Source organism: Chiloscyllium plagiosum, unplaced genomic scaffold (assembly GCF_037043375.1).
Source record: "Chiloscyllium plagiosum isolate Xiang-an unplaced genomic scaffold, Cpla_swu_hap1 HiC_scaffold_43, whole genome shotgun sequence".
Classification (NCBI taxonomy): Eukaryota; Metazoa; Chordata; class Chondrichthyes; order Orectolobiformes; family Hemiscylliidae; genus Chiloscyllium; species Chiloscyllium plagiosum.
The window spans coordinates 29,416,542-29,432,110 of NW_028270181.1; the positions used below are offsets into that span (position 1 = coordinate 29,416,542).

General features: G+C 43.0%; 1 protein-coding gene across 19 annotated transcripts in view; it reads left to right on the forward strand.

Annotated features, from left to right (window-relative positions):
* Positions 1-212: 212 nt before the first annotated feature.
* The window catches only part of LOC122541755 (paired box protein Pax-2-like), a 233,744-nt gene continuing 218,387 nt past the window's right edge, over positions 213-15,569 (forward strand). For 4 of the 19 annotated variants that reach the window (XM_087982642.1, XM_087982646.1, XM_087982653.1 and 1 more), the window contains exons 1-2: positions 8,367-11,389; positions 14,073-14,283. In XM_087982642.1, the coding sequence (XP_087838768.1) occupies positions 11,347-11,389; positions 14,073-14,283 (254 nt within the window). In that variant the 5' untranslated portion in view covers positions 8,367-11,346. Of the gene's footprint in view, positions 308-412; positions 719-8,366; positions 11,390-14,072; positions 14,284-15,569 lie in introns of those variants that run through there. The other 15 variants (XM_087982647.1, XM_087982655.1, XM_087982652.1 and 12 more) reach the window with 12 other exon arrangements.

A 15,569-nucleotide genomic window follows, 5' to 3' on the forward strand; every position in this document is an offset into this window, starting at 1 on the left:
TAAGTCGAGTTCAGGGTTTCCTTCTATAACAGTGTAACTTCAGCTAGTCGTAGGCACGGCAAGAGAATAAGGTGGGGTGGGGGGTGGTGAAAGAGAGAGAGAGAGAGACAAAAAAAAGAAAGACACCCAATGTTTGGGTGGGGCGGAGAGGGGTTATAACGCCAGCGAAACGACTACAGCTAAGGAAGCAGGGAACAAGACCGAGAGAGGAGAGGAAGAAGAGAAACCAGCGAGTAAGTTCAGGAAGCCTGCAAGATTTAGTGGAATCAGATCGTTAAAGCAATGGCTCAGAGAACAGGGCGAGCAGGTAGGATTGTCAAACTGTTTATCTGAGCCGGGGGGGGGGGGGGGGGGGAGGTGAAGTGAGAGTGTTTCTCTGTCTCTCTCTCTATTTCAGCATGTAATAAACTGGGGTTAAAACCGTCAGCTTTACTACCCCCCCCCCACCCCCGTTTTTGCCTCAGGAGGCAGTGAGAGGTGATGGAGGGTGGGGGCTGATCAGGCGGGCACTGGACCTCCCCTCGGGAACATTGTGTTCACTTCATAACAGTCGGAGCCTGAGTTCCAGTCCCTTAACCATCCCCTTCCTCCCAGCCCTGGTTGTCCAGCTCATTCACACCTTTAGGGTACAGCTGATGTTGCCTGACCCCTCTGTCCCCTCAACTTCAAAGGTTAGGTACTTGACAGGTCTGTTTCTGAGTCATTGCAGACTGTGTTGGTAAGTCCCTCTTAAAGGGTGCAGTGCAAACGAGCTCTCACTCTTGCAAAGACACTGTATGTTATGACGATTCTGCTGTAAATTTTACTAACGTCTTGCCAGCAATGCCTAGTTATTTTCGATTTCGCATAACGATTCTGGCCGTGTCTTTTCTTAAGTTAATTTTTAAAAATACATCACAAAAATTATTTCGCCGCATCTCTCCTATTATACGCATTTTCCTGTTTTCTATATAATGAGGCTTTGACGGTGCCTCATGTTAAACTGTCTTTGGCATTTTCTGATCATCTGTTAATAAACGTTTGCAACATTCTATTAAATTGTAACGGACTCTGGGAGCACACTCGTGCTTTGCGTTCGATTTATTAATTGAGCAAGAAACCAGAGGCAAAACTAAAACACCCCCCCCCCCCCACCCCCCCAAAAAAATGTTGTGACTTCTTCTCGGCCAAGTTTAGCTTGAAAAGCGTTCGAACGTTTAGACCAACCTACGCTCTTTGACAATCCAACATCCCTTTCTGGGCTTTCGGGAGCAAGAACATTAATATTGAAGCTGTAGGAATTGGACCAACACTTGGATGGTCAATGGTGGGATTCTTCTTAAAGTCAAATTAGGAGCCCAATACAAAACCGCTGTAATGATCTAATTAATTATGACAAAATTAAAACAGAACAAGTGAAAAATCAATCTCCGATCATGTCGAGTGTACAATTAAATTGATTGTCCATCTGGCTTCGTTCTACACCCGTTATGAATATGCAAACTGTACTGTCGTCAATTCTGAAACCCCCAGGATTAATATTAACAACACCGTCTATTTACTTCCAATTAGACTGTTGCGATTTAACCTGCACGATTTTGGGCTTAAACAAAAAATAAAATCCAGAGATGAAGGAGCAAAACTGTTTCCTTCATAATCAAGATCCACCCCCCACCCACCCACCCCCATCTCCTTTCAGTAAGGAATTTTTGTGAATGAGATTTCTCTCTCTCGGCCAAGGGATGTCTCGATCGATACTCTGCAGGCAATCCGTTTCCCTTCCGTTGTGCTTGCCTTGCCACGGCTACTCTCCCTGAAAGACAGGCCACTCGCGGCTGCTGGGAGCATTCTTGCAACTGCAAACTTCACTTTCCCCACAAACTGCAACCCCCCCCACCCCCACCGTGAGCCCCTGCACATGAGGGAAGGGTGTTCAGGAGTGTGAATGCCTCGGTACGCCGTTACATCCGCTTCGTGCAAATGTGCATGTGGTCATTAGCACGGGCCAGGATTCCGGACACCGACCGGAACATTACAACACCACACACAAATTGGTTTGGTGGTATTTGAGGAGGTTTGCAACGACAGAGCGCACAAGTTAAACCTTCTGAGCAGCTATATTTAATAAAATACAGAACGATTTGATGCTATTTTCTAAACTGTTGAAATTTCACCCAAATTGAGGGAGAATTGCCATTTGTCAATTGCCTCTCCGTCAGAGGCGTGGACCATAACCGACAAACTTTTCCTCAATTTCGCTGTTTTGTTTTGGAAGGTGCGTGCTCCTACTTTTAAACATACAGGGCAACGTTTAAAACGAATGCTGCGTTGCTGTGAATCAAGCTTGGGCGAGTTGATGCTACGTGACGCTAATTAATTTTACATAAATACGAAGTCACAGCTGTGTAGCAATTATTTTCAATGATGGGTAACTCCGAATCTTTATTTCTGGCTGCTCTGATTGTGTGTGTGTGTGTGAGATTGTGTGTGTGTGTAAACCACGGCCTCAAACAGCAAAGCCCCGATACAGTATCTTAGCGTATAAAGGACGCTCTGTAAGACAACAGTGTTCTACTGTCGGGGAACTAACATTTCAGAGGCAAATACTCTTCCCCAGGTTCTGACATCCAGGCGAGAGTGAGCAAGGGTGAGACCCTTTTATTCTAAGGACACAAACGCTAACGAGTCTGCTTCTCGCCTCACCTAGAAACTCGAATGACGAATTAACAGGTTCGACTTCTAATATGATATATTAATTGCCAGACTAATTGATCTATCGATAGGACAGATTGATTGGCAAGCTGTAAATAGGAATGGTGTTTCTCCAATTAGGCTGCTTTCTTGGCGTCTGAGAGAACTTTTTAGATCCAGGTAAAGCAGTGCAGGCGAGAGACCTGCATTCTATTCAATATATAAGACTTCGAATTGCCATCTCAATCCCTACTAGCAAATTCAACAAACCACCCAAGGTGCAACCACACAAATTTATCCGATTATGAAATTTCACTCCCAAATTCTCAATTTATAATCTCTAATGGTTTGCCTGACTGTTCAATTCTCGTGCTAAGCAAACACCATCTCAGAAACCGTTCACCTTATCCCGTTTAATGGATTATCGTCGCGTCAAGATATCGAATTACACACAATGAAAATGTTCATTTCTTTTATACCAGAAAAAGTCAGCAACATGGTTAAGAGGTTATGCGCTAAAACTCACACCCACTGGCACCGGGTCCTATGGCAGTGTAAGACCCATACATCGATCGTTAAAGTTGCCTCCGACACAGGGAGCTGAACGGAACTAAAAGCAGATGCATTCTGAGTTTGCAGTGACTGACCAGCACATGGCTGGAAGGGGAGGAGGGGATGAGGGAGGCTGGTGGTGGTATTGGAGGAGGGGTGGGGGGGGGGAGGCGTGGGTGTTGGGGAAGTGGGGTGGAATACCCCAGCGCACAGATTTGGAAATGTGGGGGGGGGGGGGGGGGGGGGGGTGTTGGTGTGGTTGGAGGAGGAGTGGGCGCTCCATCCAGTCCCGTCTCCGACTGGAGGCGCTTAGTCGCAGTCAACTACCAGAATCGGTTAGCAGCTGATGCTAAAGACAAATGGATTTCTGTCATTCGCTCAGACGGCTTTTAATTAGGGGGTCAACTTTTGTGTTTGTGTGTGTGTTGCGTGTGTTGCGGGTGGGGATGGTGTTGGTGGTTGGGGCGTTGTCTAATCTCCACTATTCCCAAATTACACTTCTCCACCAAATATCTGCTATCCGAGGGAGAACTGGCTGATCAAGAGAGAGGAACATTATGACAGAGAGAGTTCAGAACGCAGTCACTGCATCCAGAAAATTGTTCAGATTACCCCTTTGCTGAAGAACACTGGGGTGAGATTGTGGCGCGTTATACAAATCCTATAGCAATGCACTACCATCCTCAATATAATCCAGCCAGATTCAGAGAAAGATATATTTCATCTTTATGCATTGCTTCTTAATAATTTCAATACCCCGTATTTTCCTACCCTCGTTTCCTTCCCTGTTTAATATTCAGTTATCACCGATTTTTCTTTCGATGGATTTACTGTAATTCATCGTGTTATGTTGACTTGTAGATTTCATTAGGGATAAGTTTCTCTTCAGCTGCCTCTCTCTCTCCCCGTTTCACAGCATACATTTTCCCTCATTTATTCCCCACCGCTCGACATCCATCCAGGAAAACTGTCCGCTCTAACTCAGCAAATTCACAAGCGAAAGGCGCGCGTTTTAAGTCCTCACACATCCCGGAGCATCTCCCTTTCCATTTGCAAAACATGTCAAAATTTTGTGGAGACGGAGAGCCTGGGATCCGCCTGATTTCTGTGTGGAATACATGCTTCTTTAATCATAGTGAGTGGCTGCGTGCATTTAGAACATACATGTGCCTGAGGAAGGTAGATGTATTTACTTCGAGCTCAATTTCCTAATATATCAGTTTACCTGTGTGCACATGTGTGTTTATGCACGTGTACATAGGTGAATTTATACCCATATTTGTGTATACTTGCCGTATGGGAGTTTCTCAATGCAATGAAATATGTCTATCTGTAAAGATGCACTTGCTAATATTAGCTTGCATCCGTGAATGTGTGTGTCGATTCTAGATTTATGTGTGAATATTCTTCCTGTACATATATATGTGTGTGTAAACTTCATGTGCCTACGTGTATATACATGTCAATATTCTTTGTGCATTTACGTATGTGCCTGTGTATAGTTTGTGTCTATGTGCACAAATATATCTGCATATACGTGTCAATGTTTTTGTATATTTTTATATGTGCGTGGAAATGTTTGCATATTTGCACATGTGTGTCATTTGTGCATTCACATGTATGTCAATATTATTTCTGTGTTTAGGTGTGTATGCGTGTTTCTGTATGTATATATGTGTGTGCTTTGCGACATAGTCTTGCTACAGGTGTCTTCAGCACCCGCGTTTTGCAGGTGAAATTCGCACGCCTGGCTAACCGTATAGCAAGGTGTATCCACAGAATGAACAAGCCCAGGATGAAAGACATTGCCAACATTTTGATGATGGAGAGTTGCTGTTGTTGAAGTGATTGAAAGGAGGCAATACTTTAGAATAAAATCTATTCCATTAGGTTTGGTTTTCTTGCTGGTGTGCCATAACCATGGATAAGAAGCTATCACAGAAACCTTCAGTGAATGGAAATTCTCCAATACTGCAATTTCTGTGCATATATTTATGCCAACAAACTTAATTTATTTTTTAATGAAAAAGGTCATTTAAAGTTTGGGGGCGTGCGTGTTTAATCAAAAAAACTGAGTTTCTTTGGACAACATGGCATCTCATGTTGCATCTCTCATCATGAGGGATGCAGTTATATTTCACTAGCTTAATCAAATTGAATTTTGGCATGTAAATCTTCAACTCGGCGACCAGATACAAAGCAGCACGAAACATTTTCCGATATCGATTCCGAAAGGGAAAAAAAAATTGTAAGTGGCTCCAAAGTACCTCTACACGTGCGCTGTTAACATTCAAAGCAGGCACATGCAAAAAAAGGGAAAATAGCTATTACCGGTGTAGCGTGACCAGATGGGTATAACATTTATTTTATCCGTGCTTCCTGCTCCTTCACTGTAGCCAGGCACTGCAAGGAAAAGGGTCATAATCTTGGGGAGGGTTCGAGACAAGCGAGGAGGGGGAAATGAGGGATTAAGAAGAAGGGGAAAAATTTGCTTTAGGCAAAATGTTCTTCGGACTGTGAAATTGCCGCTACATTTGAGAGCAGAATGCCTCAACTTTTCTAAAACGCACATATCCAGCAAACCCAAACCTAGCCAAGGGTACAAACTGGCACCATGCGCTCATTAGTGTCTCGCCAGCACATTTTAAAGTACTTCCAATCTGCTTGTCCCTTTGCTGAGTGTTGACTGGGGCCTGTATATAATGATTGGACTATATATATATATACAATAATCTGAGAGTACGGGCTATATAATGAATCGGCAGGCTACATAGACCCAGGCTTAGACTGTGCAGATGCGTGTGTACATCTCTCTGTAAATACACAGTTAAGCATAGTTAATGTGATCTTGCTTTTCACATTGTCCATCTCTGTAAAGAAAATGCTACCCATCCATTGGGAGTATGCAACTTCCACACAGCTTTGACACGGTCTCCTCCCCCATCTCCCTGAGAACCCCCCCACACACGTACCCAGAAACACCCAATATTAACAATATAGAGTTTGCAATGCAACCCATCAGACCCCAACATCCTACTACAGTCACCTAGTAACTGCATTAAGGAGAGGCTTCAGAAAAGAATGGTGTGTGTGTGTGTATGTGTGTGAGAGTGTGTGTCTGTTGGGGAAATAAATTGTGACAGGCTCGACATCATTCAGCTAAAATGAAAAATGGCCATTTACGAGGGTTTGTTTTTTTATTGCAGCGAGAACTTCAAGTGAAAAGCATTGTTTGAGCAAACACACACATGTATATAGTGAACATTTAATTGCAGCTCGAGTACTTTCCAAATCATTATCCCACTCCCCCCCCCCCCCCCCCCCCACCCCCCCCACCCCCCCCCCCCCCGACCCGTGCTGTCCGGTTCGACATTTAACTTTTAAACGCTTCACATCAAAGGCAAATACACCGTCGCCGGTAATCCCGCGTGTAAGCACCGAGAGGCGTCAAATCAGACCAGTTTATTTACACCTAACACGATTATAGAGTTAAACAGTGAACGGACAAGAGCAGTCTGGATAAAACAGCATCAAGGGATTTGCCTCTCTCGCGTAGTGTATCAAGTGAGATGCGGATTGACTGCAGCCGGACAAGAGCTGATTTCGAGGACCTACACACAACCCCCTCTCTCCGCTCCACACTTGCCCGGCCTCTCCACCCCCATCCCCCACCAAAAAAAAAGTTTATTTTTCTTTAATTTCCGTTGGGCGAGACGGCACATTGCTTTGAAGTGCAAATAAAGCGATAGGGGCTTCCTGTGAAATAGGTTAATGAATGGCTGGGCAGTGAGGTCACCCAACCATCACTCCCCCAAATCCCTTCCAAGTATCTCCCACCTCGTGTCAGACTGGTATCCAAAGTTTGCAAGTTGTGCCCCGGATTTCCCGTCCATCTTCGGTTATGTTTATTTTTATCCCTTTCTTAAAATAGTGACTAATTTCGACTAAAGCTCTGCCCAAAGACCCAAGTCATTGCATTGCAGTTGGAACCGACAAAGGCCGCTGTTTGAAATCACTTCATTGCTGCTTTGGAATACTATCCTACACCGATTAATAATCCAAAATGCAATGGTGCTCCCGTCGACAGCCAAATAAATCCAGCACTGAGCGTTGCTACGCACTCAAAAGGCATTGTAAAAAAATAAATACAGGGACTGATCAAATGTTTGTTGTCGGAACCCTCCCGCAGAGAAAAAGTGTCACTTTTCTCTCGCGGGTGATGCAAACGCTACCACACACACAAAACAAAAAAAACCCAAGCCAGCAAGTTTGGAAGTATCTTACTTTCCAGTGGTTAGCACTTTTAGTTTGCTGTCAGGTCAGCCGCGCGCTGAAAAGTCTTAAAACTGCTAAACCAGACACACCAATGCTGGTAATGGGGTGGGGGAATAAACTGCACACAAGCTGGTACAAGGGAAAAACTGCGCTAATTTTCCCTTCCTCACTTGAGAGCTGTAAATGCCTGTTCCCCCGGTTGCAATTCCAGCTTTCAGCCCTTCCTGAAGCGCCACTGACCATCCCCTGTTCCCCAGTCCCACTCATGTCTCAAGCCTTGAACTAACTCCTGCGCTCGGTCAAATGAATTTCCCCGGGTGCTTCTCGAATGTTCTCTCGAACGGGATGACAGTGCCAACTTCACATTTACTCGGGGAGGGTAAAACAGCAAAATTCGACTCTGCCTCCCGAAATCCATTTTAGCGAGAAAAAAAATATGGAAGACCCAGAAATATTCCTAGCTACAGAAATGCTTCTTAACTGTCCCTCTCTGCCCATAGTTAATCCAGTATTTTACTGTTTTGTATTAATTACGTTTTATTAAAATTGATCAGCGATTAATGGTGGCCCGCTCTGGATAAATAACCAAAGTGTTAAAACTGAATTATGTGAGTTGAAAGTGTTCCCTAGCGTTAGATGGATTTCAGTTTAAGAGCTGGACTGTGCTTGGTTAGATATTATACAGGGTCACCGCCGGCACTCCTCAAGCTGAACAGTGAAAGCGGGAATTGTTTGCAAACTAAAATTACTTCAGCTATGGAAAAGGAGTTGGAGGTCTGGAGTGAGGACGGGGTGGCGAGGGAGACAATTTGCGAAGAAACGATTTAAACGATTTCAATTACAATATGCAGAGCGCGATGACAGAAAATCGTTTGAAAACAAGCGGTTTGATGACAGATTAAATGATTTGTCACCAAGAAATCAGACGGTTGACTCCGTTCAAAGAAGGGCCGCAATAGTAAATAGCGAAATTAATACAGCCGAACAGCGAGTATCGAATAATCTCTGATTGAGAACAGAGCAAACGGAGATTCCAATCATAGTCACTTTCAAATTTATGCCCAGAAAGAAATAACAAAGTCACGTTTGCCAGTGTTTCAGGGAGTTCTTTATATATTATATTATATATGGTTTCTATTGTGTCTCGGGAGAGTGAGCGCCGAACTCAAGGAACTGTGAACATTTCCAACTTTGAACTCACCTAAAACCTTTTACCAAACTGAACTGACTTCAGAGAAATTAGAAACCAGCGCCATCTGCAGACCTGTGGGTGACACGACAACTAACCCACTCCATTTATCGCTCAAAAACCTTGCACGCACACAAATCATTTCTTTACAATAAAACAAATGGGCACCTGAAAGATTCTGGTCGGCGAACAGGCAAGTGAAGAAATGAAACGCACATTAACTACCCATTGCAGAAAGATTATGGAGAATTCTGAAAGCTATTAAGAAGGAATGAGTTTTGAGTGTTTAGTACTTTTGCATGGCCGGCCCATCCACCGTGCTGTGTGACTGAAATTGCTGTGGGTCACTAAATTGATGCGTTTACACATGGACTCAGTGAAACGTTAAGAGCAAACATTATTAATAAAAAAAAAACTTCAGGGAGACAGGGCAAAGTGTGATTTCTAAACTCTATTGATATCCCCAGAAACGTTTTTTTTTATTTTAAAATGTCTGTCAATCTAATTTCACCTTCCACCCCGTTAGACAGCTCAGGTGAACTAACGGGGTCTATGTGAGGGAGGAGAGCAGAGATGGGGTGGTAGTGGTTAAATAATCCGGTTGCACAGAAATACCGGTTAACAGAATTAGATAGACAAACAACATCTCAGGAAGTGAAAGCACCATAGTTGTCGTTTGATATATATCCTTCTTTGGAAGCGGCTGATTACAATAAAGAGTCAATCTGTTTAAAACAAACAGATGTACAGGGAGAGATTGTTCCCGCAGAATTCAATTTGGAAATAAGACAGGAATACATATGATATGTTAGAGGAAAGTGCAGCGAGACACAGATTAAACGAAATACAGATATTGTGCGGAGTTGGTCTTGACTAAGGTCTGTCTACTTATTCCATTTATCGTTTCGTCTTGTTCATGTCAAACGGGCTGCTTCGTAATTTAATTTCCCAAATAACATCTAAACTCAGAATCTGAATTTAGGTGTTGTATTTGTGTGGTATAAGATTGAGTGGTGTACGTGAATGAGTGTTGTGTGTCGATGTATGTGTCCAGGTCCATGCGGATATGTGTCTCTGTACATATGAATGTGTGCATACGCATGTCAATGTTTCTAAAACATTGTGTCACTGTAAGGTGAGTGTATGTATCAATGTGGATGCTAGTGTATGTGTGTGTATAACTGTGTTTCTATATGTACATGCGATTATATGTGTGTATATGTGAGCACCTGTGTACACGCGAATGTGTATGGTTAAGTGTGTGAGGCGCTGTAGATATGTATGCGTTCCTCTGTATATGATACTTCATGGATCTGATGTATATGTATGTGTGACAGTATATGACTGTATGTGAACGTGTCTGTCTCCGTCTGTATGCATGCATTTCGGTATATATGCGTGTTTGCACATGTATGTGTATGTGTCTGTATATGCGAGTGTGTCTGTGAATACGTGTGTGTGTCTGTATGCAAGTGTGTCTGTTTATGTGAGTGTGTCTTTCGCTCTGTATGTCTGGCTCTCTGTATATGTTAATACGTTTCTGTATATGTAAGTGGGGGATGAATATGAATATGTGACACTGCAATACGAATGTGTGTCTGTACATGTGAGCCTGTGTCTGCATAGGTGTGCGTCTGCGTATGCATGTGTCTGTACATTTGTGTGTCTGTATATGAGTGTGCGAGTCTGCATATGTGAATGTCTGTATATGTGTGCCTGTATATGTGAGTGTGAGTCTGCATGTGTGTGTGTGTATGTGTGTGCCTGTAAAAGTGAGTGTGTGTGTGTTTCTGTATTTATGTGTGTGTGTGTTTGCGAATGGTGACTCTCAAGACTGGCAGATCACGGGACCTCCTCATTTGGGGTCCAATCTGCGTTGGCGAATCACAAAGTGTTGTAATCTATTGGCTTTGTCTGACAAGTCATCCATCTTTCTAAAGGGGACTGGAGTGGCTGGAATCTGCGCAGGGTTTTAGAGAGAGCCACGCAGAACCCGGGCTCCAGTCTGTACTTCAAAACCTGCAGCCAGCACCAGAAACTAACCAGAGACACGCTCTCTGGCTCCATTTGGGCACTACCGCCCTACCTCTGATCCTGCAGACCGGTCTGTTACCCTGGCGCAACTCAGGCACCCGTCAGTCGCATCTGAGGAGTCAGGGCGCTAGCAAAGGATTTGAGTGAAGGTGTACAGAAATTTTCAGAGGGACGGTGAAATTGCCAAAACGACGCATCGCGCGTTCATTTCCCGTCACTGCGTGAGCGCTTCTCTCTCTCTCTCTCTCTCCCTCGCTCTCTAAACAGTCTATAAATCCGAGACTTGGTTTCCGACTGATTTACTCCAAAAGCATTGCAGAAAACTGGACGGACATGTGTCTCACCTGTGTTACTGCCGACCTGTCTCTCCCTCTCTCTCCGTGCACCGAGAACAGCGAGTGAGAACACCAGCCGCCAGTCACTTAACTTTCTTTGCCGGAGTAGTTTTAGTATTTTCGGTTCGTCGCCACAGCTGAGAAACGAAGGGGAAAAAAAAGACAGAGAAAAGTTGTTTTTTTTTTCGTTTTGTTTACAGTCAATGTTTTTTTTTCTGCATTAACGTAAGCGTTTAATTAAAAGACGAGACGGCGGATTCAGTCCCTTTCATTTCTGTAGCGTTGGCACTCATGGATATACATTGTAAAGCAGATCCATTCTCAGCTATGCACAGTGAGTAAGAGATTAATTGTACTTTCTATTTTCTAACGCCTGTTTTAAGTGAAATATTACTGCTGCGAGGCGCAAATTAATAAAGCCTTCTAACTGTAATTGCCAGTATATTTATTCAGCACGAAAAATGTAACGAAATGCACATTTTATAAAAGGGCGTTTTTATTAATAAAGGCAAGGAACACTTACTTGACAAAATGCCACTTTCATCTAAATATACACGTCTGTGTTGTTTACGTTAATAGCAGAAAGATCACGGCACATATTAAACTGAGAATCTGAGGAATATTGAACAGGCCAAATATAATTGCTCTGGAAAAATAAAAGGGGATGTTTGAAGCTCCCGGGAGTTGGGTTGCTTTTCAGGTCATGCAACTTCCCTCTCCCTCGCACTCTCTGCTCGGTTGTAAGGAGAGAGTGGCATGTTTCCTCGCCATCCATATTAGTCAAGCTTCGCTCACAAATGGCCCCTAATATTCGGCTTGTCACGTTGTTTTCTTTTTGCCCACTAATTCTCAGGTAGGAAGGTTCTCTCTTTCTCTCTCTATCTCTCCCTGCCCTCCTTGCGAATTTACTTCTCACTGCTTCCAGCTGCTTGTTAAAGGTAACATTTACAAGGGAGCCCCGAGAGTTCGGGTGGCAATGAAATAAGCTTTTATTGAAACCCGGATTTGTCAAGTGCCGGCTCATCCCGTTTCCCATTTTATCGTTCACCACGTGTAGGGCCCCATCGCATTAGAAATCTCTCAAACACTATAAACCGATTGACTGCCCTAACATATATATATAATATTATATGAAGTCAAATAGATATCTTTTATTGCACTGGGTTGGGTTATCAAAATAACTTGTTAATACATACGAACCTCCACAGAATTTAACATCGGATTGAGAAGAAAATAAATCGTTTCACATATTACCATTTTCTTTGTAAAAGTAGACACATACTTATAACGCTTCACAGAAATTACAGCGTAAAAGGTTTTTAAATTATTTATTCTAATGTTCCCTTGATAATGCAGCTTTCAAATAATACTGAATCTAAGATATCAAAGTTGGTCTGAATTATTGATGCTGAATCAGATAGGAGTTTTGCCAGATAGTAACTTCAAACCACATCTCGGCAGGGCAATGGAAAAGCGCGGAGAAACAATTGCCGTGAGAGAGCACTTCACCTCGGTCTCCCAGTTGCATTTTGTCGGACAGATTGGCAAATGTTTTTGTTCCCTTTTTAACATAACTAAATTACAATTGGAACCAAGTTAAAATGTGTTAGGAAGAGCGAGAAAGATGTCAGCGAGTTTTGTTTTAAATAGCATTCTGTATAAGATTGTTCGACACAAATCCATATTTATAACCTACCGGTCTATCTTCATTGCGGGCGCAATTCAGAATTAGTGGGAATGATGTCATATCGCTAAGTTAGTGTTTGAAGTGAGGAAATAACCAGGGTCACTCCAGCGTAAATAAACTTCGGCCAAGTACAGTAGGGCCCAGGACCCTTGTCTCCTTCTTGTTCTAGCGAACCACACAAATAAACCGGGGCGTTTGAGATAATTCCCCCTGCCTGTTATTAAACAGCATGGCCTCAACAACTAACACGGCGTTTGGAGTTAAAGGAAATAACACAAGGGCAAGCGACACGTTATTTAGGACTAGCTGCATGAGATGTGTCTGCAAGTTTTGAAATGTAAACAATTGGTCTGCCTAATTAATCGGTGCCCAGCATATGCACCCCATTACAGATTGTTACTTATGTGCCCCATATATATCAACACAGATTGGCAGATGCATTTACAAGTCATATAGATCCATAGGTCCCTTTTAGCTTCATAATGTTCCGTACTGAAATTGTCTACTTTTTAAAAACAATCTTTCCACTCATTAAAATTGCTGATTGCCACCCGAGGAAAGGAGATCCACTAACCATGCACCCCTCCAACACAAACACACACACAAACATATTACTGGAGCAGAAGAAACCGAGACAGAGGAATTTTCAGACGGCTTCTCTGAAGCCCTGCAGCGAGGGAACTCTACACATTTGTAATTCGCTGCTTTGTACACTCTTTCCGCGCAGATACCAGCGTGCCGTTTAACAAACAGATCATCTTACCGCCCCGTCAAACACACACATGCACACACAAAATACAATCAACACCCGCTCGACAAATGCAAATGGAAGGTAATTCAGAAGTGGTAAACATAGATTAAAAAAAAACATAAAAGAATATCTGACGATCCTCAATTTTCAAAGTGCAATGAACATTTCTGCCTGTTAAAAATGCCACGTCATATTTGTGTGAGATATATTAATTTAATCCGGTATCAGAGATTTTAATGTATAAATAAAACGGAATTTGTATTCCGTAAAAATGCAGAACGAATCAATAAATGGAAATAATGTAGTTTTAAAATAAGGCATTTCATGTGCCTTTATGTGTAATTTAATGTGAGAACTTTAAAATGTATCGCTGTTTTACTACACGTGTCCACATATATGTAATTTCTTTATTCCATGCTTTCGATTTTTTTCCTCTCGTTCTCTTTTCTCTTTCTATTCCCACTCCCTACCTCCCTCTCTCCCCTTCCATTATTTTGTTGCTTTTGCGCCACTCCTCCCTTTTCTCCCTCTCTCTCTCTCTCTCTCCCCCTACCCTTCTCTTTTTTTGCTCTCTTTCAGGTTGCAGTTCTACCTGGGATGAGTTCAGTTGTGTGTGTTTTGCAGGGCATGGGGGTGTGAATCAGCTGGGAGGAGTATTTGTGAACGGCAGGCCCCTTCCTGACGTGGTGAGACAGCGCATCGTGGAACTTGCACACCAGGGAGTCAGACCCTGTGACATCTCTCGGCAACTGCGGGTCAGCCACGGCTGTGTCAGCAAGATACTGGGCAGGTGAGGGGTGATACTGCCAGAGACAAGGGGCAAACTGAAATTAACGCGGCCAAGAATGAAACAAAGTTTAATACTATGCATAAACCTACACAAACACATGATCCCGGAGCTAATATGAGAAATTGGCTGGTGGCGCCCAGAGGTGAAAGGACCCACACACAATAAAGTCAATTTATGCTCCTACCTAGTTGCACTGATCAAATTCGCACCACCCCTAATTACAATGCCGTTGGCAACGAAAGTTGAATCAATTAGCAGCGGAAATTTACAAAAAAAGGAAACTATTTTAACAACACTTCTCTTGGGCAGTGTTATCAAAGTGGGATGCAGGGTCTAACAACGACACCACAAACAGTTCAGAGTAAATGATATGGGTAATCCAGAAAGGAGACAAGGTACAAAGACAGACACGCGCTCTTAGGACAAGAAACATCAGTTAAGATGCGCCAAATCGTGAGCTGAACGTGAAATGCAACATTTTATGTTTTTTTTTTAACTGGAACGCCTCATTGTGAGCATACTCCAGTGTTAAGTAGATCAGGTCGGCCTCTAACGGAAGAAATCACTTACAAAACAGCAGTCGAATATAACGAGGGTGTTGGGGGAAGGGGGCGGCGTGTGGAGGATTTGTCGCTCGTTGCTAGGGCCTTCGAGTTTGACGTGGTCTATGCAAATGCTCGCAGTTTTAGTGGAACAGGTGGAAATACAGGGTGGACTATAAATTTTGTGAGGTTTTTTTTTCCAAAAGACTCTTCTACCTGCGATTTTAACCCTTGACCATTACTTTGGGGGGAGTGGGAGAAAACTAACAGATCCTTTCGAAACCTCAGTCTCTTGACTCAAAACTGACCATTTCCCAAGTAACTACAGAAACAAGTTAGAAATTAAAGAGAAGCTGAGCGTATAGAGATGATGTCTTGACACAACTAAAAATAAACTGGAAATTAAAACTTGGGCCCAGATTTGTTGCTACTGATATTTCACTGTGAAGCTGACATAGAAATTTGAGTGACATTGAAATAGGAGTTTCTGAAATTTAAATCTTAAAAGTAAAAATCTTAAAATCATTGCAACTGGCCTTTGAAATAGACTCGTTATCACTTTAATGTTCTTTTTAACTTGCTTTCTGAAAGTTATTGCATTTTAGACGCTAAAATTCTCCGAAGAAGTCATGGGGACATTAGGGAGGAAAACACATGTTAGAAAATGCTGGTATCACGCTGCGTATTTAGTGTCCCGTAATCGCTGATTGTATTGCACCCGGAGTGGAAACATTACTGTGGCGT